Source organism: Chlorocebus sabaeus, chromosome 21, assembly GCF_047675955.1.
Source record: "Chlorocebus sabaeus isolate Y175 chromosome 21, mChlSab1.0.hap1, whole genome shotgun sequence".
Lineage (NCBI taxonomy): Eukaryota > Metazoa > Chordata > Mammalia > Primates > Cercopithecidae > Chlorocebus > Chlorocebus sabaeus.
In genome coordinates, this window is record NC_132924.1 from 111,894,642 (window position 1) to 111,922,024 (window position 27,383).

General features: G+C 41.2%; 1 protein-coding gene across 2 annotated transcripts in view; it reads right to left on the reverse strand.

Annotated features, from left to right (window-relative positions):
- Window positions 1–457: 457 nt before the first annotated feature.
- Window positions 458–27,383, reverse strand: part of KIAA1549 (KIAA1549 ortholog) — a 142,506-nt gene continuing 115,580 nt past the window's right edge. Inside the window, exons 16-20 of one of the 2 annotated variants that reach the window (XM_037991147.2) lie at window positions 25,696–26,013; window positions 15,448–15,494; window positions 7,641–7,798; window positions 3,460–3,605; window positions 458–1,461 (exon numbers count right to left, since the gene is read on the reverse strand). In XM_037991147.2, the coding sequence (XP_037847075.2) occupies window positions 1,255–1,461; window positions 3,460–3,605; window positions 7,641–7,798; window positions 15,448–15,494; window positions 25,696–26,013 (876 nt within the window). In that variant the 3' untranslated portion in view covers window positions 458–1,254. Of the gene's footprint in view, window positions 1,510–3,459; window positions 3,606–7,640; window positions 7,799–15,447; window positions 15,495–25,695; window positions 26,014–27,383 lie in introns of both variants that reach the window. The other variant, XM_037991146.2, reaches the window with a different exon arrangement.

A 27,383-nucleotide genomic window follows, 5' to 3' on the forward strand; every position in this document is an offset into this window, starting at 1 on the left:
AATCTTAAGCGAGATGATCCCCTCTTAGGCCCAAAGAGCATAAGACAATTTTAAGAGCCACTCGACAGAATAAGAGCACAATAAAATCAGAAACGAGACGCAACTCTCTCCTTTCCCTTGTGGTCTCAAAGCTCTTTCACATTTCTTGATTCATTACACAGAGGCTGAACTGAACTCAATTTCATTTCCAGGCTCTGAACACAGGGAATGTGACTGGTAGGGATGTATGTGTAACAATGTGGTGGTGCTGGGAATTTTTAAATAACTTTTGCTTACGGAAGATTTCTCATTCAAATATAATTTGTGAACAAATCAACAGCAAAGTGGAAGAAAGGATCAGTGAGGACCTCTTGAAAGCCTCATTCTACAGGATTGGCCTGAGCGATCGGTGCTGACCTGGGACGTGACCAGGAGTTGTATATGCCCAATTAAGAAACAGCAAATACAATGAAGAACGTAGATCTCAACTTCGATCTGTATTTTGGATAACCAAATAAATATAAAGCTTTTTGCCCCGCTTTGGGAGGGATTTTTTTTTTTTTTTTTCTAGAACAAAATGAAACCTTCAACATATTCTTCCACTGAAAAAGCCAAAGTTGCGTTTCAGACATGAAGGCGAAGGGCCCTTGGAGCTTAGCACCAGAAGAAGGAGGAAGAATGCCGGTGATGGCTTCGTGTGGAGTCATCAGGCTCTACAACCTATCATTTGGTTTCTCACTAGTAGCTTTTAAAAATTCCCAAACAGTCTTAGTATTCTCGCTGTTAATGTTACTATTAAAATAAGTTCCTATGGAGTAAAAGAGAAAAATCAAGCTGTTAATAAAATGTCTTCAAACCTCTTTTCAGAAAACAAAGCAGCAGGTTCATCGTACACGTACCAGTCTCAATGCCACAGGAACGCTTGGCTCCTTTCATCCCTATGCTGTCTATAAGTTCAATCTCTGCCTTTAAAAAAGAGATGAATGCAGTTGTTTTGTTAGCTTAGGTTTGTGTTTTGTTTTTGTGAAGTGCTGCTGGCTTTTGGCCAAAATACGTACATTTCAACCGAACCCAAGTGGTCAACTGCCAGCCCAGTGAAAGGCTCGTGAGCTGTCACGTGACATATGGCATCTTCTAAATTGCAACTTGCTCCCTCCCTTAGGCAGGCTGCCCAGGAGTTGCTCCTTCCTCTTCCAAACACCCACTTAGTTGATTTCCTTTTGGTCTTGCTTCCACGGGAAGCGGATACTTGGCAAATCTGCGAGGCGAGGTCGATCAGCTATGGAAGTTCTGCACGGTGCTCTGTTTCTGGGAGAGCCGGAGGAGCTCCTCGCGGATCGCTTTGATGAGAGAGGCTGAGGAGTGGCCGGGCTGGAGGTCTTCTGTGGAGCTGGTGGGGTAACCCAGCCCAGGGCCCTGCAGCCCCCGGTGGGGGAGGTTCCCGGGAGGAGCTGAGGGCTCCCTGCTTGAAGTCCTTGGCACCTGAAATAGCGGTGAAGAAGAATACTCTTGATGTCCGAGCATGTGTGTCTGAAAAACATGGCAAACGTCACTGTACTTCCTACGGAAGAATAAGCCGGAGACATCAAGTGCAAACTGGCTTTAGGAAGGTTCCCAGGACCGCCCACGTCCATCCACCAGCTCAGCCCTCCAACAGGGCCCTGCTGCCTATGCCGCAGGTGAGGGGTGAAGACACCAGGGGCTGGGGAGAACAGGAAGGGAGGGAGGCTGCAGTGCCCCATAAGGTGAAAGGTCGGGTGATATCTGAGAGCTGAAGGAGGTAAGCGGATCCACGCAAGGCTGACAAGGGAAACAGCTGCCTCTGCCCTGGACTGGAGCCCACGCAACCATCTTCCGCTTTATCTAGCGGCTGTCTCCTGTCTCTGTGTGTGTGTGTCTACTGAGGGCTCTGTAGAGCCTTGTCTTTAAAAACTTATCTGCACTAAAGCATAAAATAGTTTTGCTAATATTTGCAGCACAAAGATTTGGCATTAGTTTCACAAGAATTATTACACTTTTCAGATTTTTTTTCATGTTTTTCCCCCCCAGTGGAAAAAAATGTCTCTTTGCATTTATATGTAAGAGTATTTAAATCTGCATACTAAAAAACACGCTAGGATCAAGTTATTTGTCAGCCAAACGTGGCATTCCAGCTCTAGGTTCTTTCTACGTTTCACTTCTCCAAATAGTGACCGAGCAGTGCTCCAAAGTGGATGTGACGGGAAAACCTTAACACCCCATGCCAGGCACGGTGGCTCAGACCTGTAACCCCAATCCTTTGAGAGACCAAGGAGAGAGGATTGCTTGAGGTCAGCAGTTCAAGATCAGCCTGGTCAACATAGTGAGACCTCGTCTCCATATTTTCAAAAAAACAAAACACCAAAACCAACCCCAAACACCTCATGAAGCTAAGCTGGGCAAAATGAAGGCAAAAAAAGAGAAATGGCAACAAACTTAAAGCAGATAGCTGAGACTCTAAGTATAACAATGTCTCCTTTAGGGAAACGCCTTATTCTGAAGTTAATATCCTTTCACTGAGTAAGGGCGTCCAGCCATGAAAGGAATTGAGTGTGTGTGTTGGGAAGGCACAGAAATGCAGCGGACGCTGTAGCGTAACGATCAAGAGAAAACAAAAAGTAATATTCTGGGTGGTATTTTCAAACTTCATTAATTTATCCCCCCAGGATATACAGTTCTTGAGAAAAGCAAATGAAAGCACTTGTAGAAATTACCGATGCTCATATTGAGTGAATGAGTGAACAGAAGTCTCAAAAAGAAAACCTGTGCCTTAAAATATCCCCAACTGTGTGCTTATTACAAAATTACCTACGCATGGTCATAATACGAATGACGTTAATAAACCCACAGTGAAACACAAATGCTGCGGAAGAGCATGAATATTTATACAGCAATCTCACCAAACATCAACTCCAGAGTTGTCACCCATAGATTCAAATTTACTACCAAGCTTGAACTCTGCCTAGAGAAAAATTATACACTTCCTAAAAGCTAGATGCTAAAAACTATAAGCCAAAACACAAGCAAGGCGGGAAAACGTGAGAGAGGTTAAAACTTTTTTAAATGTAGGTTTTAAAAAGGGACCCCAAAGCAGAAGCTGTTAAATTGAGGGATTATGTCTTTTTTTTTTTTTTTTTTTTTTTTGAGACAGTGTGTCACTCTGTCACCCAGGCTGGAGTGCAGTGGCGCGATCCCGGCTCACTGCAACCTCCACCTCCCAGGTTCAAGTAATTCTCTTCCTTCAGCCTCCCAAGTAGCTGGGACTACAGAGCCCACACCACCACACCCGGCTAATTTTTTTGTGTGTATTTTTAGTAGCGATGGGGTCTCACTATGTTGGCCAGGCTGGTCTCAAACTCCTGATCTGCCTTGGCCTCTCAAAGTGCTGGGATTACAGGCATGAGACCCCGCGCCTGGCCTATGTGTAAATTTTAAATGATGACCTGAACAGGAGATACTCACGGCCTCTCTTCGCCCTGCTTCGTCCTCCCCGTATGAAGGCCAGCCTGGCCCCCCGTACTGGCTGCCTCTGCTTGGGGGGATTTCCACTGGCTGAGCTCCGATTCTGCTGGCAAGCCCCACCTGTGTCAGGTGCTGGATCTGGGAGCCTGGAAGGAACATGGTGGAGTGGCCTGGTCAACGTTTATAGGAGAGTATGGCTGCCGAGGAAGACACTGTCAGCTCTGACCACTACACTCCTTAAGGACAAGGGATCAGGACTTGGTACCAGTTCTGTCTCCAGAAATCTCACCTCAACTGCCATACTATCAGCATTTCCTGAGGGTCCCATAGGTAGGAAAATGTACCACGAAGCACTATGGACCAAGCAATAAAAATAAACAAATAAAAGAAGAAAATCCCATTGCAAAAAAGTCTGAAACAGAATTCTTGACTCCCTGACATTCATCCCTAAGCCTAAGCCTGTCCCCCATTTCGCCCTCCCCATTTCCACCCAGGGCCGTGCAGCCCTACTTGTTCAGATCTAAAAACCTGTACTCTATGCCCAACTCCTCTTTCCTGCGCACTTCCTACCAGCCCATCAGAAAGCCCGCGGGCTCCTCTCCTGAAGCACTGCATGAGGATGACCCTTCCTCCCTGTGATGGAACCACCATCCCGCCCCTGATGCAACTGTTTCCCCACGGGTTCCCCACGTCTAGTCATGGTGTATTCCTTCCAAAACACCCTGTCAGAAGACACTGTCAGCTCTGACCACTGCACTCCTTAAGGACAAGGGATCATGACTTGGAACCAGTTCTAGCTCCAGAATGGCATTTCCTAAGAGCAACAGACCATGAGCTTCTTGGTTCCTGGACTCTGATTTTCTTTTACTTCAGAGGCTGACAGAAATGCCCTTATTTTCGTGGCTAGACATTAGCACTGGGGATAAACGGTACCAAGAAGGCACTTCCATCCATCTCTGCGGCAGTTACCAACGAGGAACAGCTCATTTACTAAGAAAGGCGTGAAAGGTTTGGGAGCCACCATGAAGCTGAAGCCTGGCTCTTTCTTGCTTGTGGCTTCGAGATTCACAAGGAGCTGGATATACAATACGCTTACTTTTTTTCCTTAAAAGGCAGGATATGTATCTATTTAAATCCAGCATATTAAAGTATATATTCATTATAACCCATATTGTGTCTGTAATGTAGCCACAATACAATTAAAACCACTCCCCCAGCCTCATTGGTGAGGTGAGCTGATGGCAGAGCCAGAGGACTCTCTAGAGCTAATTACCCTCCTACACCCAGACATCTGCAGCCTCCTGTGGCCATGGAAGCCAGGTAATACACAATATTTTTCTCCCGCATCAACTTCTGTCATATGGAAATACACCTATACTGCAAATTCAGGGAGAAAAATGATCCTTAAGCACTGTGAAATAGAATACTTATTTCCAAATTTGGAAATTTCTTCAAATTCACCAGCGATGCTCAGACTGGAACCACAAGGCTCCAAGCGTCCACAGCTAAAGGAGGCACTTCCTCCATCTTTAAGGCTATTCCTACTCTAGTTCTTTAATTAACAACCTCAATTCTCTCAATTCTTTCTTTTAAGAGATGGGGTTTCACTACGTTGGCCAGGCTGGTCTTGAACTCTTCCTAGCCTCAAGTGATCCTCCCACTTTGGCCTCCCAACATGATGGGATTATAGCTCTGAGCTATAATTGTTGGTACCTGAACAACCACCTCACTGAATTAACCACATTGAAAAAAAAAAAAAGAACTCCTCAATGGTTTTATTTGGATATTTAATGATAACTAAAAGTCAGGAAAAGCTGTCCTGGCTCTGGGCAGAGCAATGCACTCTACTGGACTACCAGGTCAGTTACTGAAAAATCCTAACGGTATTAAAATGATCAGGACTGCCAGCACTCCTTGCCCAACAGATGTTGTTTGAGCAAATCTTGCAAAATGCTATAAGAGCAGCGCAGTGTTCCCCATTTCCAAAGGCTCAAGCAACTGCACAGGGAGAAAAGCACACCTTCTGTGTAAAGCCACTCCAGTAGCTGAAACCGTCATTCGGTAGGATTTTGTATCCTGTGTTTTTCACTTAACAATACAGCACAGGCTTCCTCCATGAGTCAGCATTGAGCCCAGCAAGCCGGCGTTTGCACTCCAGCTCAGCCACTGACAAGCCATGTGACCCTGAGCAATGGGCTATGGCTACTGCTGAGCCTTGATTCCTCACTTCTCCAGCAGGGATAAAAAATCTACCTCAGCCAGGCGCGGTGGCTCACGCCTGTAATCCCAGCACTTTGGGAGGCTGAGGCAGGCGGATCACCTGAGGTCAGGAGTTCACGACCAGCCTGGCCAACATGGTGAAACCTCATCTCTACCAAAAATACAAAAATTAGCCAGGTGCAGCGGTGCATGCCTGTAATCCTAATCCCAGCTACTCAGGAGGTTGAGGCAGGAGAATCGTTTGAACGCAGGAGGCAGAGGTCACAGTGAGCCGAGACCGTGCCACTGCACTCCAGCCTGGGCGACAGAGCAAAAACTCCATCTCAAAAAGAAAAGAAAAAAAAATCTACCTCAGAGGGTTATTTCAAGGATTAAAGACATAAAACAAATCAAGCATCAAACACATGGGAGGCAACCGGTAAATCTCAAATTCCCCTTTTCTGGCTTTTCATGACTTCTTCATCTTAAGTAGCTGCAGGACTTCCTCAGGGATGCCCTCACTCCTGAGTATCTGAGGAAACTAACAATTCTTTGCTATTATGCAAACAATGCTGTGACAAATATCTTGGCACATGTCGTTTTTCAATATTTTGGATTTTAGGAGAGTGAGCCTGGATTTCCAGAACTGGAATTAACAAATCAAAGGCTCTGTGAGTCCTACTGCCAAACTGCCTTCCAAAAATTTAATAATTTATGCCACCACTGAAAATAATAGTGACAATAGTCATGGCAATTAATATTTACTGAAAGTTTATGCCATGCTAGGCACTGTTTTGGGCACTTCTTTCATCTTCTTTTATCAGTTGAACAACCAAGGAGGTAAGTACGGATATTACTAGTACACACAGATGGAGAAACTGGATGCTAACTTTACCATACCACATTATTATAAAAAGAATTTCATGACTGAAATGGTGCATTATGGTGTTAATTTGCAATTTTAAAATAATTTAAAAACTGGACCTTTTTCCCCTTCCCACTGACCTTTTCAGGTTGGCCCACTTAATTTATCTGAGGTATCTTCTACAATAAAAATACTTCTTGATCGTGAGGTGCTGTAAATTTCTCCTAGGTACTCTATTTTCTTTTTTTGAAAATAACTGGCAATTTTCAGACAAATACATGTTTCATAATTTTCTATAGTTAAAAACGTAATCCTTCTAATAGATATTAACATTTTCTATTATACGTTTTTACATAATTTCACCTAATAGAAATTTTAAAATAATTTCCTTTTGAATATGTGTAATTTCTATATTTGTTCAGATTTTAAACTAAAAATTAATACATCTGAATTTTGCTTAGTATACATGCCAGGCAGGAAAGTTCAAATACCTAACATTTTGTAGGGGAATCAAGACTCACTGCAAAGCAAAGCACTTGTAAAGTTCAGGAAAACCTACAGGATTCCAGGATATATTATTTGTTTTGCTGAGTAATAGACAATGCAAAATAAAAGAATTTCCTAGAAAAGCCATAATGAAAAAATATCCACCAATTATCGCAAATTTGGAATTGGCTTAAACTACTTGCTTTTATTTTGTTTTGAGATAGTTTTGTCCTGTCACCCAGACTCTGAGAGTTGTTCATTTCAAGCTGAAAAAAGCACCTTTTTGAAAACGAAATCTTGTTTTCATGCCATCCAAAGTGCTCAGACCTAGATCTTTCCATTTACAGTAAGGATTTGGAAACGTTTTTCCTGGAGGAAGTGTGCCGTGAATTTCACATGAAGGGCCTGGTTCCAGGGTCAATCAGCAGACAGTAGCTTTAGGAGCTCGGCCTCTCTGTCTCCTCTCTCTCCACCTCCCTCTCGGTCAGGATCTGAGGGGAAACAGCCCTGAACAGCGACAGAGACCACTGCAAACTGATACTCTGAGACACCTAAAATAAAGTTTCTTTCAATTTAGCCAAAAAGTAAATGTTCCATAGCTCAGAAATGGAAGCTAAACAGCCACATATACCTGTGGTACCCCCGACAGGCCGAGGCCGGGCCACCGACGGCATCTCCTCCGAGTAGATCCCTCTGGCAGCAAATGGGGCTTCAGCGGACGCCTGTGGCTGCTGGGGGTCAGGGGGCACCAGCTCTGAAGACTGTAGCAAACTGGGGCCAAAACCTGGTCTGAAAGCAAAGCAAACCAGCACATCAGGACTCCACTGCACCCTGGCCTTGGTATTTCATGAGGTCCACCCCCAACCTTACAGAAGGTAACACTTATTTGTCTACCTGCTTAGCCATTTCCTCTCCTAGAAAGGGAAGAGATGTTTCTCCTGCTCCCCGAGGGAAAGGACTTTTCTATTTGTTCACTGCCCTTCCTCCGGCGCTAAGAACAGTGCCTGCAATACAGTTGATGCTGACAAGGCCAGGGCCTGCTCATCTCCAGCATCTGCCCAGTGCTGTGCTTCCTACCCCTGGCTACACGTCAGCATCACCTGGGGGGCCTGAAAAAATCACGACGCTCACACTGCACCCCAGGCGAATTCAAACAGAAGCGCTAGGGGTGAGACCAACACAGCAGTAATTTTTAAAGCTACAGATGATCCTGCTGTCCGTCAAAGCTGAAAAGCAGTGTTCTAAAGCAGCGGATCACAAACTTTTTTTTATCTCCAGACCTCTTTTGACTCATAAAAATTACTGAGGACTCCCAAGAGCTTTTGTTTACGTGGATTGTATCAATATTTACCAGATTAGAAATTAAAATGGAAAAAAATGTAAACACTTATTTAAAAAATTTATTTACAAATAACAATTAAACTTATATATTAACATAATATTTTTTGTGAAATTAACTATTCATCAATCCTCCCTCAAAAAAAAGTAGTGAGAAGAGTAGCGCTATATTGTTCAAATTTCCTTAATAGAAGGATTCTCATAGAGTTTGCAGCCTGTCAGTTGTTCAATGCTAGGAAGAAAATCTGGCTTCACAGAATACATAGTTGGAAAAGGAAGGAGTATTTTAAGAGCCTTTTCAGATAATATTTTTAAAATATTGCAGGCATTCTTCTTGATACCACACAAAAATTCAACAAGTGTTAGTTCCTCAGGGGTCAGTTGCAATATGGAATCTGAAATGATATTGGTGAACTTTTCATACTCTGTTACGCTAAAACCCACAGCTCCAACTTGCACTTTGAAAGGATCTCTAACCCACGCTTGATTTTATGACATCTGTCATTTGGAACATAGTTCACTGAGTTATGCAAACCTTCTCTATATTGTTACCTCTCATTTTGCAGTATCCAAAAATCTCTTTCATTAATCTCATCATCAAACTCATCCAGAAAAGTCTTTAGGTGCTAGGAAGTTGTCAAGTTCACAGTGGCAGGCAGACAAGTTCCCAAAATTCAAATTTTCACTTGAAAGCTCATTTTATCATTAGCAACAAATACTGGCAGTTGTTTTTCTTGAAGTGACAGGCTCACTTCATTCATTTTCAAGACAGTGTCTGCCAAACACCCGAGTCTGAATAACCATGTCTGCCAGCTGTTTGTTCAAGTAAAAAGCACAAAAGCAGTTGGTTCAGTTCAGTCTCCACTCAAATAACGGGAGCAAGGGCTTTCCTTCAAAATTCCATATTCCACAGAAATGCTTTCTATGTATTTCCCCTTTTGTCACACAGACTACTAAAGACTTAAGGGTCTAGGTTTAATAAGGGTCTAGGTTTATGATTTTGACTACCTCACCAAGGACATGCTAACATAAATTTTTAATTAATAAATCACATTTTTAAAACTGTGATTACAGAGCAGTGAAGAATATGATGACTACTCATACAATTTGGTGGTACTGCCTGGATCCATGCTAAAGACTAGCAGTACTGGCCGGGCGTGGGGGCTCATGCCTGTAATCCCAGCACTTTGGGAGGCCAAGGCGGACAGATCACCTGAGCTCAGGAGGTCAAGACCAGCCTGGCCAACATGGTGAAACTCCATCTCTACTAAAAATACAAAAATTAGCCTGGCATGGTGGTGCGCACAAGTAATCCAGATACTCAGGAGGCTGAGGCATGAGAATCAGTTGAACCACGGAGGTGGAGGTTGCGGTGAGCCGAGATTGTGCCAATGCATTACAGCCTGGGCGACGGAGCAAGACTCCATCTCAAAAAAAAAAAAGAAGAAGAAGAAGAAGAAGAAGAAGATTAGCAGTTTCACCCACCATTGCTTCTGCACTTCTGTACAAATGTCAATACAATGGAAAAAAGGAAAATAACATCTTAGTAATACTATGAAAGCTGTTTTGATCTCACAGACTCCCCCCCCCCAAGAAAGGGTCTCAAGCATTCTCCAGGAGTCTGAGAACCTCACCTTGAGAAACACTCTTCTGAAGAAATTCAAGAAAAAAAAGATAATAGTCTGCTATAGTTCTTTGCAAATGACACTGAACCTGTAACTCACAGATGTAACCAGTTTGGTGAGAATGTAGGTTGACTTGCACTTATTCTCTAGTGTTGTTTCTAGAGTATATCTCATAAACTGAAACCCAGGCTACCTAGGTTACTCTCTTTAAATAACTGCTGTTGTTTTAGATTGGCCTCAGAGAGGGATGTGTGATATCCCTGACTTTATAGATCTAAGAGCTTTCCATGAGGTATGTTCCTCCTTCAAGACCTGTAAACTGGAGCCCACACCTCACCGAACCACAATCTCTGAACCATCCACCCACGAACTAGTTCTTGTCATTCACTTAAATCTCCCTACTTTCCCCCACCTCTCGCCAACATTTTCATCCCTTTATTCTTAACATGGTTTGCAATCCAACACTCTAAAATCCTTTAAAGTGGGTGTTTATATAATTTATCATCCACACCACAACACTTTTGAGGGTGAAAGCTATTAAAAATGGGACTAACCTGGGTAACTGGACAGGTCATGGTCCCCCATCTCTAACTTCTGCCCTGCATCACCTGAGCTTACCTTGCCAGTTTTACCTTTGCTGCTTTTGGACCACAGAGCTGTGTGGTAGGGGAGGAAGGCTGGAGAAAAGCAAAGCAAACCCCTCTGAAAATGATGATGGTTTAAAAAAAAAAATAGAAAAAGTAAGTAGGAAGCAGATAACATTCTTACTTCGGTGTGACTTCTGGTCACTGAAGGGATGGTTGGCTTTGGTTTCTGAGATTCAGTCTGTTTTACTGCAATGACAGCTTTGTAATAAACCAATGTCCACACACACAGCTGGTCGACTGGTCTGTTTCTCTAGACTCACAGCGATGCTGCACCATCTCCATCACTCGACAACAATGTACAATATTTAGAATGGTCCTAACACCTCCTTCTTCTTTCTCAAAGTGTCTGGGCTATTCTTGGCCCTTTGCATTTCCAGATAAATTTTAGAATCCATCTGTCAGTTTCCACATATTAAAAAGAAATTACTGGGATTGTGAATGGGATGGCACTGAATCTACAAATCACATGGGGAGAAATGACATTTTTAAAATATTGAGTTGTCCAATCTGTGAACATCTTTCTTTAGAGGTCTTAAAAGTCTTTGGTTAGATTTATTCTGAGGTGTTTTATATTTCTAAGTGTTATTTTAAATGACATCTTTGAAAATTTTTTCTTTCCTGTTTGTTGCTTATATGCAGAAATAAAACAGATTTTCATATACTGATTTTATATCCAGTTATTTTGAAATTTAGTTGGCTTGCTATTTAAAAATTTTGCTAAATTCCCTAAATTCTAACAGTTTGTGTGTTGACATTTTAGGATATGCTACTACAGAATTACATCATCTGTGAATAATAACAGCATTACTCCTTTCTTTGAATTCTTTACTCTTTTTGTGTTTTTCTTACCTTGTTACAGGGCAATTTTGAATAGAAGTCATGTGAGCAGATATCTCTGTCTTGTTCCGGCTCTCAGAGGGAAGACTTTTTTAACATTTCACCATTCAGTAATATTTGCCAAGATACTTTTTATCAGAATCGAGAAGTTCGCTTCTACTCTTTGTTTGCTAAGATTTTTACCATGACAGGATGTTGAATTTTACCACCTGCTGTATCTATTGAAATGACAAGATTTTCCTCCTTTATTCTCCTTAAAGTGGTAACTTACACTGCTTGGTTTTTAAATGCTAAATCATCCTTACACTGCTGGAAAGAAATCCAATGTGGTTGTAATACGAGATGCTTTTGTGTCTACTGCTGGTTATGCTCACTGATATTTAGTTTCAATTTTTTAATATCTATGTTCATGAGAAACTGGCCCTCAATTTCTTTTCCTGCAGTGTCCCTGTCCTTCTTGCCCTTGTCCCTGGTGTCAAGGTGATGTTGGCTTCATAAAATGAACTGAGAAGTGTTCTTTTTCTATTTTTTAGAAGAGTTCGTATAATACTGATACCTTTCCCTGCTTCAGTGTTTGGCAGAACTCACTGCTGAAGCCCCCTGGGCCTGGAGCTTTGTTTGTGGGAAGTACTGTAATTAGGATTTCCACTTTAAACACAGTTATATGACTATTCAAGTTTTCTCTTTCTAGGAATTTTTCTATTCCAGAAAAAAAATTTTTTTTGAGACAGGGTCTCACTGTGTTGCCCGGGGTAGTTTCAAATGCCTGAGCTTAAGCAATCCTTCCATCTCAGCCTCCAGAGTAGCTGGGATTACAACCACGCACCACTGCATCCAGCCCCAAATTTATTAACAAAAACGGGTTCATAAAATCTCCTTGTTAATGTAAGATCTGGATTAATGCGCCCTTTTCATTCTTCTTATTGATAATTTGTTGCACAGATTATTTGATCAAGCTTGTGAGAGTCTATCAATTTTATTAGTTTTTAAAGAACTAACTTTTGGTTTTACTGATCTTCTCTTAATGTGGTATTTATTTTCTATTTCATTAATTGATATTATTATTTTTAGTATTTCCTTCTGTCTACTTCCTTCACATTTAATTGGATCATCTTTTTTTACATCTTGAGGTCGATGCTTAGATCCACTGATTTTTCAGCCACTTTTCTTTCCAATATATGCATTTAAGGCAACACATTTCCCCCTGAACACTGCTATAGCTGCACCTCACAACATCTGACCTATTATATTTTCATTATTATTCATTTTAGGGTGTTTTGATTTCCATTTTGATTTCTTCAGTGTACTGCAGGTTACTTACAAGAGTACTAATTAATTTGCCATCAAAGATTTGCTTTTTTTTTTAACTTTTATGTTAGGTTCAGGAGTACATGTACAGGTTTGCTATATAGGGAAACTCAAGTCACAGGGGTTTGTTGTACAGATTATTTCATCACCTAGGTACTAAGCCTAGTACCCAATAGTTATTTTTCCTGATCCTCTCCCCCTACCCTCAAGTGGGCCCCAATGTCTGTTGTTCCTCTCTTTGTGTCCACGAGTTCTCATCATTTAGCTCCCACTTGTAAGTGAGAACATGCAGTATTCGGTTTTCTGTTCCTGCACTAGTTTGCTAAGGATAATGGCCTCTGGCTGCATCTATGTTCCTGCAAAAGACATGATTTTGCTCTTTTTATGGCTGCATAGTATTCCATTGTGTATGCATACCACTTTTTTTTTATCTGATCTGTTACTGATGGGCATTTAGGTTGATTCCATGTCTCTGCTTTAGAGAATAGTGTTTCAATGAGCATTTGCATGCATGTTTCTTCACAGCCGAACAATTTATATTCCTTTATATATATACCCATTAATGGAATTGCTGAGTCAAATGGTAGTTCTGTTTTTTTAACATCAATTAAATTCTATTTATTTAAATATACTAAGCAAAACACATTTTATGAAGCATTTTTTTCTGTGACAATTTGGTCCGTGCTGGATCCACTCTGTGCTGCTGTTTTCTGGCGCCAGTTGGTAGTTCTGTTTTTATGCCTTTGAGGAATCGCCACACTGCCTTCCACAATGGTTGGATTAATTTACACTCTCACCAACAGTATATAAGCATTCCCTTTGCTCCACAACCTCACCAGCATCTGTTATTTTTGACCTTTTAATAATGGCCATTCTGACTGGTATGAGATGGTATATCTCATTGTAATTTTGATTTGCACTTCTCTAACAATCAGTGATACTGAGCTTTTTTTCATATGCTTGTTGGCCGCATGTATGTCTCCTTTTGAAAAGCGTCTGTTTGTGTCCTTCACCCACTTTTTAATGGGGTTGTTTGTTCTTTTTCTTGTTAAGTTCCTTATAGATGCTGGATATTAGACCTTGGTCAGATGTATAATTTGCAAATATTTTCTCCCATTCTATAGGACAGACAGCCTACAGAATGGGAGAAAATATTTGCAAACTAGAGCTTCTGCTGTGCAGAAGCTCTTAAGTTTAATTAGATCCCATATGTCAATTTTTGCTTCTATTGTGATTGCTTTTGGCATCTTCATCATGAAATCTTTGCTCATTCCTATGTCCAGAATGCTATTGACTAGGATGTCTTCCAAGGTTTTTATAGTTTTGGGTTTTATCTTTTATTATTGGTTTCTAACTTAGTTCTATCAGGATTAGCAAATGTACCCTGAGCGATTTCACTTCTTGAAATCTGTTAAGATTTGTTATGGTCCAGCATATGGTAAATTTTTAAAATGTGTTTTAAAGGAAGATGTATTTTACAGTTGAGTCCAGGGTTCTATTTATGTCAATTAGGTCAAATTGATTAATCACATTGTTCCAATCTTCTATATCCTTTCTGTATCTTTATATTTTTTGATGTGTCACTCACAAGCCAAATATATTTTTAAATCAAATCTAATAACCTTTGTCTTTTAAATTGAAATATCTAGTTGTTAACACTTAATGTAATTAATTCTAGATCTGAATTTAGATATCTACTATCTTATCTTTCTGCATGTCCTGCAAATTCTCAGTTCTTTTCTCTCCTATTTCCTACCTTCTTTTGTACTATTTTATTCTTCCTTACTATTTTATATTTAAGCATTCTCCTAGTGAGCCTAGAACTACACTAGAATCCTTCACTTATAACAGTCTAACATAAAGTAGCCCTTTTACATCTTCCTGAACAATGGACCTTAGTTCCATATTAACCATAAGTGTAATTATTTTAGAATCTGTGTCTGTTAACTCCATTATCTGTAGTTCTGCTTCTATTGTCTATTTCTTTCCTTTTTAAAAAAATTGTATTTTTTTTCTTATATGCCTGGGGGTAGGTGTGGGGGTGTGTGGAAGGGGGGCTACTGTAGCAATAATGTAAGGCCTAGAGTGATGTAATCTTCTTCTAAAAGGGATGTTCATTTGTTTCTGCCAGGGAGCAACCCCAATCAACTTTCAAAGCTGACCTTCACTTCCTGCAGGGACTGATCTGCTTATGATTCACCCTTACTCCTACAGCTAACCCCTAAGGGTCCAAACTCAAAAGCTTCGGGTGTTTACCAGGGTCTCCCCTTGTGCTTCCAACCCCATGAGTCTGACAAAGGCTCTGCCTGGCTTCCCAGGTGCTTCTTCTGGAATCCACAGATGGCCCTGGGGGAAAATTGGCCCAAGAAGCAGGGCTCATGCCTCTGAATTTCCTGGATCTTGGTCCCATACCGCTTCACTGCTCTGTTAGCTCTCTGGGGTTTTTAATGCTAGTATCTTGTTCAGCTTTTCCAGTCATCCTCAGCAGGAGAGTTGGTCCAAACTACCTAGCCTGTCATTACTGGAACAGAACTTTTTTCCCCTCCTCTTCTAGTTAGATCAAGAGAATATACAACTCAGAGTTTTACATCTGCTTATATTAGCTAAAATTAGTGAGTTTATAGAGTTTTTAAAAACAGCCTATGTGAGAAAGTGATAATACATTTTGTTTTGAAAACCTTACCTTGGCAATGGACCTGTTGGGGGAGTCATTCCATAATCTTCATATCTCTGGAAGACATACAAAAGAAATTGAAGATTAATACTTAATACTTATTATAAAGTGACAACAGCAAACTTATAAATTCAGCTCTACAGGATCGACTTTCAAGAGAATTATTTTCTCATTAAAACTTAGCATGTTACGGGCACTCAAGTTTCAGTTCGAGGACCTGCACTACCAGACTTTAGAAAACACATAACTCATTTCTAGATCTTTCCTTCTTTTGTATATTACAACTACAAATATGAATAGCTGACAGGCTTTCTGTGCCTGCTCTTCCCTACAGATCCATCTGTATCTTCTGCTGCAAACCTGTATCTTCTGCTAAAGGGCCTCATATCTTTTGCTAAAAGGCAGGCCTGAGTGCCCACAATTAGCACAGTGACTCCAACCACATGGGCCACAAAGGTCAGCGAGACCCTGTGGTGCCCAGTACCTAGTCAAATACCTCAAGCAACTCAAGTATCAAATCCTGTCTCATGTTGTAGAACGCTGCAAAAAAAGACAACCAGAAACGAGAGAGACTCTACAAGACCAAGGCAGCACCTTCTGTTTCTGACCATTTACTGGTCCCCAGGAGACCCAGCTATACTTTCTGCCCTTAAGTTCCATAACGTGCCCCCATATCCCTCAATCAACTCTTTCTACTTGAGCTAATCTGAACTAGCCAAGTGTTCTTTGACTAAAACAATATGCCACATGATTTAAAGAAATATACATCTAAGAAATCTGTTGTATTCCTGGTGAAATCAATATATCCTAATCCTAATATACGTGGGACTCTTATTTCAACATTTCTTTTCAATAACTGTGAATTGTTCTTTTTGGAATTAGATATTTCAGAAGCACAGTAACTATGGGCAGAGTCTGTCCAGCTGCAGTCAGTTGGAACCAATGGTTTGTCTAAGTTAGGTCTAAGTCAGGCTTGCTTCTGAAGTTGCTCCAACATGACATCTTTCTTTTTACAAGCTGTCATTTACCGAATTAGTATTTTGAGTTAAGCATTGTATGAGCATTAACCCAGGCCCACAACATCACTGAAAAGTACTCACTGCCTCTGTTTTATGAATGAAACCAACTCACAAAGAAATTAGGTGATTTCCTCCTATGTCTTTTGAACTCCAAAGACCATGCTTCTCACCAACCACCCCACACCGCCGATGGTTTCCAAAACCAGACACTCTCCTGTGAACAAATATCTATTTTGTGAGGGAAAAAGTAGAGGTTTTGGAGTCAGACAGACTGGCTTAACATCCCTGGGCCTATTCCTTTATGCCAAGAGAATATAATGATCTCCACATTCACAGAGTTCTAAGGGGATTGTTAAATATGAAACTGTGGTCAGATTACTTCACCTTCTGACTCTCTCTGCTTCCATCCCCTTAGCTGTCATGTGGAACCTTGTGGAGTTCCCCAACTGAGGCAAAACAAGGGAAAGGGAGTTATGGACAAAGGGAGGAAGAGAAGGAAAAGAAGCTTCCATTCATTTTCCAAAAAATTAAAGGGAAATCTGAGACTACATAGAGATTATTCACAGTGCTGGTGCTTTCGGCAGAGTGTGGGTTTTTAAAGCATATTCATATGCAAAATCTTAAAAAAAGTCAATGCTTACCAGTTTACCTACCAAAGTCTCAGGAGGTTTTAGTGGCATATTAAGAGAAAAACAATGAAAAATAGTTGTCCACTTATTATCTGTTGTATCTCTGTAGTGTGAGGATTTCAACTCTATCCTCATCAGAAAAAGAATGTCATATTTCTAAGGACTGCATGCCCTGATGAAAAGTTTAAAAAAAAAAAAAAAAAATCACAGAATTTCTCTGATTCTGTTGCAGGATGGATCACACCTATATAAAAGTGGGGGACAAAATTGCATTTGAAGGTTTCAATCAGCTATGTATATAAAAATCCCACTTTAATGCATCCCTTTTTTCTATTCAGTATAAAACACAGGCCAACAGAGAGAGAAACGTAAGTGAGATGGTTGGTAGAGTCTGGGATAGGCCTGAGGTAAAGCAACCAGACAGTGAGGCTTGCTTGTAAAGTGTCTCAGCCCAGGGATTTGTACTGGCTACTCACAGGACTAGTCCAGAGACAGCTTACCTTCTCAAGGAAGCAGCGACACCAACTATCAACTGGCCTGACTCACTGATGCATAACTAACACCCTTATCCTCACAAAAAAGGAGCAATGTCATCAGATGGCAAATAAAGGCTCATGCAGTAACTGAAGGCACCTTGAAATCCACATTCCTGTGGTTTTTTTTTTTTTTTTTTTTTTTTACCAAAAAAAAGCAAATAGCAGCAAATAGAGAATGATCAGGCTCCCCTTGGCAACACTAACTTTATGATCCATTTATAAACACGTTGAAATTCTATTAGATATGCACGGATAAAGCCAATGATCCTGGTTTTCTACTAGATTAAACTGCTAGCATTCTCATCCAACTACATCAGGGTAACATTGAAAATCCACAATAAGAAAACCACTGAATAATGGTGTTTATTTAAAAATCTTACTGTGGGCTTGAATTTATAAGGCATTATCAGGGAATCTTGAATCTGCAACACCTATGAACAATGAACAAATAAGAGAAATAACAACACAAATCTGCCAAACTACACCACTGGCTTCTGTGGGTTTCCAGTTTGCAGAAAGCAGATCATGGGATTCTCAGCCTCCATAATTACAGGAGCTGACACCTCATAATAAGTAAACTTCTCTCTCTCCCCCTCACTCTCTCCATACAAACACATATGCATACACACACACACACACACACACACACACACACTACTAGCTCTGTTTCTCTGGAAAACTCTGACTATTTTAAATAATAGACCCTACATGTGAATGGATAAAGAAATGTAAATGGAGTACAATTATGTGCTGCTGTTTTCTTTGGGTCTATTATAAATAAATCTGCCATGATGTACAAGTCTTTGTATGAAAATATGTTTTTGTTTCTCCTGGATAAATACTTAGGAAGAGAATGCTGGTTCATATGGTAGGATATATGTTTAACTTTTTAAAGAGACTGCCAAACTGTTTTTCAAAGTGGTTGTGCTATTTTACATTCCCACCAGCAGTTCATGAGACTTCTAGTTGTTTACATTCTCAGCAACATAATTGTAGATTTATTTCTACATGCAGTTTCATCAGTTTTTGCTTAATGTGTTTTGCAGCTCTAATACTAAGAACATAAACATGTAAGACTTTGTGTCTTCCAGATAAACTGACCACTTTATTATGAAATGACCCTCTTAATCTTTAATAATATTCTTTACTATGAGCCCTATTTTGGCTAATATTAACATAGCCATTCCAGCTTTCTATGATTAGTGTTAGTATGGCATATCTTTCTCCAAACTTTTCTCCATACTTTTCCTTTTTACCTATTGGTATCTTTGTATTTAATGAAGGTTTCTTGTAGGCAGCATATACTTGGATCTTGCTTTTTATCCAAACTGACAAGCTCTGCCCTTTAATAGGGGTGTTTAGGCCATTCGCATTTAATGTGATTATTGATGGGCTGGATTTAAATCAACCATCTTGATATCTGTTTTTAATTTTCCCCATCTGTGCTTTATCACTTTTCACTTCCTTTTCTGCCTTTTTTTTTTTTTTTTTTGAGACAGAGTCTCGCCTTTCGCCTAGGCTGGAGTGCAGTGGCATGATCTCGGCTCACTGAAACTCTGCTTCCTGGGTTCAAGTGATTCTTGTGCCTCAGCCTCCTGAGTAGCTGGGATTACAGGCACATGCCACCACACCCAGCTAATTTTTGTATTTTTAGTACAGACAGGATTTCACCATGTTGGGCCAGGATGGTCTCGATCTCCTGACCTCAGGTGATTCGCCCACCTCAGTCTCCCAAAATGCTAGGATTACAGGCGTGAGCCACCATGCCTGGACCCTTTTCTGCCTTCTTTTGTGCTGTTTTTTATGATTTCATTTTGATTCCTTTGTTGGTTTATTAGCTAATAATAGATTGCTTTATGGTTTATATTACACATTTTTCACTTATTACAGTCTACCATTAAGAACTATCATTCTACTTCATGTATGGTATAAGAACATTAAAATAGAAAACTTCAATTTCTCCTTTCTTGGCATTTTGTGCTGCTGTTCTCATATATTTTACTTCAATATATGTTATAACTCACCACAATATACACTTATTACTTTCATTTTAAATAGTCAATTATCTTTTTTAAAGTTTTAAATAATGAAGAGAGGATTTTAAAAAATAATTCCCCACATACATATTTACATTTCCAGTGTTTTTCATATATGTATGTAGATCCAGGTCTTCATATGGTATCATTGTACTTCTGCCTTAAAGACTTCCTGTAACATTTCTTATAATGCAAGTCAGCTGGTGATGAATTATTTCAGCTTTTATATGTCTAAAAACATTTTTATTTCACCTTAGTTTTTGAAAGATGTTTTTGCTAGATATAGATTCTAGGTTGGTCATTTGGTCCTTTCAGTTCTTTGAAGATTTGTTCCACTACCTTCTGGGCAATGAGATTTCTTCTGCCATCCTTATCTTTGTTCCACTGTATATAATGTGTTCTTGTTCTCTGGCTACTTTTAAGATCTTTTTCACTTGTTTTAAGCAATTTAGACTATGGCATTTTTGGAATAGTTTTCTTCATATTTCTTGCACATAGAGTTCACCAACCAATGGATCTGTGGATCTGCAGTTTCCACCAAACTTGGAAAAATGTTGGCCACTCTATCTTTTTAAAAACAATTCTATTGGGTATGTTTGAGGTTTACAACATTTTACTGGCTACATACAGGTAGTAAAATGGTTACTTACAGTGAAGTAAATTAACATATTTATCATCTCACATACTTTTTTGTGACAAAAGTAGCTAAAATTACTTATTTAACAAAATCCCCAATATAATAAAATTATATTAACTATTGTCCTCATTTGGTACTTTAGATCCCTAGACTTGTTCATCCTACACATCCCCTACTTTGTATCCTTTGATCTCCATCTCCCAATTTCCCTTCCCCTCCCATCTGTGGTATTTTTTTTTTTTAAGATTCCACATGAAAGTGAGATCATGCAATATTTTTCTTTCTGTTTCTGGCTTATTTCACTTAGCCTAATGTCTTCCAGGTCCACCCATGTTGTAGCAAATAGGAGGATCTCCTTTTAAAGGATAAATAATATTCCATTGTATATATACACCACAACACTTTCTTTATCCATTCATCCACTGATGGACGCTTAGGCTATTTTCATATCTTGGTTATTGTGAATAGTGCTGCAATGAACATGGGAATGCAGATACCTTTACAAAGTGGTGATTTTACCTTCTTTGGGTATATACTCAGCAGAGGGGTTGCTGGGTCATACAGCAGTTCTATTTTTTTTTCCGAGATGGAGTCTCGCTCTGTCGCCCAGGCTGGAGTGCAATGGTGCGATCTCAGCTCACTGCAACCTCCACCTCCCGGGTTCACATCATTCTCCTGCCTCAGCCTCCTGAGTAGCTGGGACTACAGGCGCCTGCCACCACACCCAACTAATTTTTTTGTATTTTTAGTAGAGACGGGGTTTCACTGTGTTAGCCAGGATGGTCTCGATCTCCTGACCTTGCGATCCACCCGTCTCAGCCTCCCAAAGTGCTGGGATTACAGGCGTGAGCCACCGCGCCTGGCCTGGTAGTTCTATTTTTAATTTCTTTAGGAACCACTACACTATTTTCCATAATGGCTGTACCAATCTACACTGCCATTAACAGTCTGCAAGAGTTTCCTTTTGTCTACACCCTTGTCAACATTTATTTCTTATCTTTTTGATAACAGCCATTCTAACAAGGGTGAGGCAGTATCTCATAGAGGGTTTTGTATTGTTTGTTTTGTTTTGAGACAGAGCCTTGCTCTGTCACCCAGGCTGGAGTGCAATGACATGATCTCGGCTCACTACAACCTCTGCCTCCCAGGTTCAAGTGATTCTTGTGCCTCAACCCCCTGAGTAGCTGGTTACGAGCATGTGCCACCATGCCCAGTAAGTTTTGTATTTTTAGTAGAGATGGGGTGTCACCATGTTAGCCAGACTGGTCTTGAACCCCTGAGCTCAAGCAATCTGCCCATCTCTGCCTCCCAAAGTGCTGGGACCAGAGGCATGAGGCACTGCACCCAACCTCATCAAGGTTTTAATTTGTATTTCCCTGATGATTAGTGATATTGAACACTGTTTCATATACCTGTTGGCCATTTTTATGTCTTCTTTGGAAAAATATCTGTTCAAATCCTTTGCCCATTTTTAAATTGGATTATTTATTTTTCTTCTATTGAGTTGTAAAAGTTTTTAAAAATAAATTTTTGATACTAAGTCCTTATGAGATATGTGGTATATGAATATTTTTTTCCAGTCTGTAGGTGGGCTTTTTCACTGAAACATTTTCAATGTTTTCCTTTGCTATACAGAGCTTTTTAGTTTGATGCGGTACCATTTACTTATTTTTGCTTGTATAACCTGAGCTTTTGGTGTGATAGGTATGATATCCAAAAAATCATTGCCAAGGTCAATATCAAGGAGTTTCCCCTATGTTCTCTTTTAGGAGTTTTATCATCTCAGGTCTTAGACTTAGGTCCTTTATTCATTTATGAGTTGATTTTTGTGTCTAAGAGTCCAATTTCATTCTTTTGCATGTGGAAATCTAGTTTTCCCCTCACCATTTACTGAAAAGACTATCCTTTCCCCATTATGTCCTCTTGGTGCCCTTGTCAAAAATTAGTTGACCATATACGTGTGGATTTATTTCTGGGCTCTCTATTCTGTTCCATTGGTCTAGGTTTCTGTCTTTATGCCAGTACGATACTGTTTTTATTACTACAGCCCACTAGTTTTTTTCTTCTCCAATATGTAATCTGACTTCAGTCCCATCCAGTATATTTTTTCATCTCAGAGACTGTAGTTTTCATCTCTAAGTTTGACTTTTATCATTTAATATCTTCAGTGCTTCTAGTTAATGTGTACAATCTTTCCTCTAGCTTCTTGAATCTATGGAAGTCCATTATAAGGATTCTTTTGATACCCTGTCTACTAGTTCTTTTTCTCTCTTTTTTTTTTTTTTTTTTTTTTTTGAGACAGGGTCTTGCTCTGTCGCCCAGGCTGCAGTGCAGTAGTGCAATCACGCAATCACGGCTCACTGCAGCCTCAGCCTTCAGGGTCAAGTGATCCTCCCACCTTAGCCTCCTAAGTAGTGCCCAGCTAATTTTTATATTTTTGTAGAAACAGAGTCTCACTGTGTTGCCAAGGTTGGTCTCACACTCTCGGACTCAAGCAATCCTCCTGCCTCAGCCTCCCAAGGTGCTGGGATTATAGGTGTGAACACCACATACAGCTTGTCTACTAATTCTATCATCTGTATCATTTTCCTGCTTCTTTGTCTGTCTGTTTTGTTTGATTTGATGCAGACATTATTACTTTCACCTTATTGAATGCTGCATATTTTTGTGTTTCTATATTCTTCAGCTTTGCTTGGGTTTAGATGTTACGGTTTTGTGGTTAGGTGGAACCAGAGCACCTTTAAGTTGGGGTTAATTTTGCCTCATTCCTGAGGCAAAACTCTTCTGAGTACTCTAACTGATATTGCACGAATTATGCAGTTTCCACCAGCTGTTGGAAAACGAACCGTATTCATCTGCTCAGGCTGCCATGACAAAATACCTTAGAAATGGTGGCCTAAAACAACAGAAACTCCAGCCCTTTGGAAGGCCAAGGCGGGCAGATCATGAGGTCAGGAGATCGAGACCATCCTGGCTAACATGGTGAAACCCTGTCTCCACTAAAAATACCAAAAATTAGCCAGGCGTGGTGGCGGGCACCTGCAATCCCAGCTACTCGGGAGGCTGAGGCAGAAGAATGGCGTGAACCCGGGAGGCGGAGGTTGCAGTGAGCCGAGATCGCGCCACTGCACTCCAGCCTGGGTGACAGAGTGAGACTCCACCTCAAAAGCGACGACGACGACAACAACAACAACAACAACAACAACAGAAACTGATTTTCTCGTAGTTGTGGAGGCTGGAAAGTCTTACATCAACGTCTGTCAGTGTTCAGTTTCAGGTGGGGCTTTCTTCCTGGCTTGCAGACAGTTGCCTGCTCTCTGTGTCTTAACCTGGCTGGAGAGAGCGCTCTGGAGTCTCCTCCTCGTCTTCTACAGGCAGCAGTTCTATTGAATCGGGACTCTACCCCTCCAGCCTCATTTACTCTTAATTACCTCCCTAAAGGCCTGTATCTCCAACGCAGTCATGTGGGGGGTTATGGCTTCAACATGTGATTTTGGGGGAGACACAGTTCAATCCATAGCAAGCGCTTATTCCCAGGCCTGTGTGAATTTTGAGGGTTGTTCCCACTCATCATTTTGGGGGGCTCTTTTGGGTAGTTTCTGTGTACCCATAAACTCAAAGATTCTCTGCAGATGCCTAGCACCCTGCTCAGGGCATCTCTCTGGTCTCCTGCACTCTCCCTTGTGAACTCCAGCTGCCTTTTCCTCCCCAGACTTCCAAACTCCATTTCTTCAACTCAGGGAGACCACGGAGTTCCGCCTGGGGTCCTACCTGCTGCGCCATGACTAGAAACTCCAGACGTAAGCTGGGGCAACTGGAGGGCTCAGTTCACTTTCATTGATTCCTGTCCTTTCTTGCCTAAAGTGTAATGTCAAGTCACCCAGATACTCCTTTCAGTGTTTTCAGTTGTTTCAGGAAGGAAGGTAAACCCAGGCTGTGTTCCTCCATCTTGTCCAAAGGAAGCCTGTCCCATACACTTTAATTTCCGTGCCTCTGCTGTACTTCCCGCCACCTGGAACATCCTTCTTCACCTGACAACCACTAATTACCCTTTAGACTTCCACAGAGATGCTATTTTGTCCAGAAAAATCCTTTCCGAAAGACTTCAAGGCTCTGCTAGACGCCCCTCCCACATCACCTCCTCCCGCCACAGCACCTTCCACGCTATAATGGAATTAGTTTCGATTGTCCAGACAGCCCCCACTGGAATGCAAGAACTAGGGGGGCAGGGACCTACCCTGTGCACTACTCTATCTCCAGCACCTAAGCAGAGTACCCACCACACAGCAGGCGCTTTGTAAATATATTCGAATGAATAAGCAAATGAGAAAACTTTAAAGTGACCCGATGGCAGCTGTATCCACATTTATTTTACCACCGAGGTTTGTCCTGTACCATGCATTTTCTGAAATATTATAAACCACCAGTTGTAATTTTGAAGATATTTGTTGGAACAAGCTATATTTTAAAATTAAAAACAGTAATGATTCGATCGAATGGTATTCCCACCCCACCCCACATGGCAGCAGTTCCCCATACTGTAGGCTCTCATACCCTGAAGGAGATAATCTCTTGCTGAAGGCTTTTACTTTTAAAATTCAAACCCATTTCAGAGACAAAAAAAGTATTTTAGCATATGTTTATTGCCACCCAATTCCATGTAACAAGGTGGACCCAGTATAAACACTCCCTAATAAATTCATATTGTGACCTACTAGCTTCTCTCCAGAGTCAAATCTTTGTCCAATCATTTCATCTGAAATTAGCAGAAAATAACGTTAGCTTTACTTCCTTGAGTTTTACTTCTTCTCCATCTCTCAGGAAGGTAAATTTGAAAGGACTAAGAAAAACATAAGTGATAACAAAGGCAGATGAAATGCTGAAATGTCAACCTCCAAGATGGAAAGCGACATTTGAAAGTGGTTGTCACCGCCCAGATGGGGACTGGCTGCCTACAATCTCAGAACCTCAGGGGTCTCTCCAGTACCAGGTGGCCATACAGGAAACTGAACGATTTGGATACATTCTCAACTGCAACTTTTCTGGAGACATCGACAAGAATACATTTGACAGTTACCCCACCTCCATTCTGTGACACTGTTTTGAACCCAGAAAGATGCTTCCATAAAATCCCCCTCCAATCCTCCACAAAGCAAAAGCCCTCCTGCCTTGGCCTCCTAAATTGCTGGGATTACAGGCATGAGCCTGTAAACCTGCATAAATGGATACTTCCAACATTAAGAATTAATTTAGTAGAAGATAAAAACTAAGACCCATCATCCGAGTTTTAATTCTCATCAAATGCAACCGCAGTTTTGAGTGGAGCCTGAAAGTGAGGCAGTCAGGCAACAAAGCTTCGACATCTTGCCCAACAGAGAATTCTAGAAGGCCAGTACTTACACTGCATGGGTTGTTGGCCGTCTGGGCTGGGCTGTAGAAGGACCCCCACTGTGTGGTTCGTCTCTCTTCCCGGGAAGGGGTGCTGTTTGCGGGCAGGCCAGGTGGGACTCCGGGGCCCACACCTGCGGCGCTGGCAGGCTGGCTGCTGGGGGCCACAAGGGCAAAGGCGTCGTCCAGGAGGGAGTGCATGGTCTGGCGTGCCTCCTCAATGGACGGCTGGGGTGGGATGTACTGGGAGGCCGGGAAAGGAAGGGCTGGATACCTCCCCAGTTCTACCGAGGATGGTGTCTGCACATCAGCTGGGAGGTCAGGATCCGACTACAGTGGGAAATGGCAAAGGAAAAATCACATATGAGTTTTTGTGCCAACCCTAAATGGTTTTCCTGACACTGAGGAAAAGTTCTACTGTAAGAATTAAAAAATGACAGTTGAGGCTGCGCATAGTGGCTCACACCTTTAATCCCAGGACTTTGGGAGGCCGAGGTGGAGGAGCACTTGAGGCCAGGAGTTCAAGACCAGCCTGGGCAACACAGTGAGACCCCATCTCTAAAAAAAAAAAAAAAAAGAAAGAAATTAGCCAGGTGTGGTGGTGTATACCTGTAGTCCCGGTTACTTGGGAGGCTGAGGTGGAAGGATAACTTGAGCCTAAGAATTTGAGGTTGCAGTAAGCTATAATCACATCATTATACTCCAGCCTAGATGACAGAGTGAGACCTTGTCTCACAAAAATTAAAAAATGACAGCTGAGGAATGTGTGTTACATTTCACGGGAAGGAGAGGGGAGGCTTGAATCAGAAAAAAAATTGCCAAAATTCAACAATCATTTTTTCAACAACACTCAACTATTTACAAGGCATTTCAGTACCTGGAAGTGAACACTTTTACTGAAAGCCCCTAAACAGCCAAAAAACTTATTTCAAAGTTTGTGTACTGAAAAAAACTAGTAAATTTTCCATAGCTAGCAGTCAAAAAGTAGTCTATTGACTATCAGAAAATAGCCTTAAAAGATCAAAACTTTTAAAACTATGCATATTAAAACTACGTATGCGGGCTGGGCGCAGTGGCTCACACCTGTAAGCCCAGCAACCTGGGAGACCAAGGCATGAAGATCATTTCCAGGGAGGCCAGGAATTTGAGACTAACCTAGGCAACATAGCAAGACCCCCATCATTACAAAAAATTGCTGAAAAGTTAGCTGAGGGTGGTGGTGAGTACCTGCAGTCCCAGCTACTCGCGAGGCTGAGGCAGGAGGATCTCCTAAGCCCAGGAGGTCGAGGTTGCAGTGAGCTATGATTGCCCCACTGCACCCTAGCCTGGGTGACAGAGATCTAGACTCTTTAAAAAAAAAAAAAAAAAAAGCCTATGTATGTGTGTAAGCAATTTTAGTATCTATTTTATGAAAACTATTCAGAACCATTTGTCTTTAAAATGAAGGTATCTCTGGATCACAAGAGTCATTAAGAAAGGTTTAAATTGGCCAGGCACAGTGGCTCATGCCTGTAATCCCAGCACTTTGGAAGGCCGAGATGGGTAAGGTCAGGAGTTTGGGACCAGCCTGGCCAACATGGTGAAACCTTGTCTCTACTAAAAATACAAAAATTAGCTGGGTGTGGTGGTTCATGCCTGTAATCCCAGCCACTCGGGAGGCTGAGGCAGGAGAATCGCTCGAACCCAAGAGGCGGACGTTG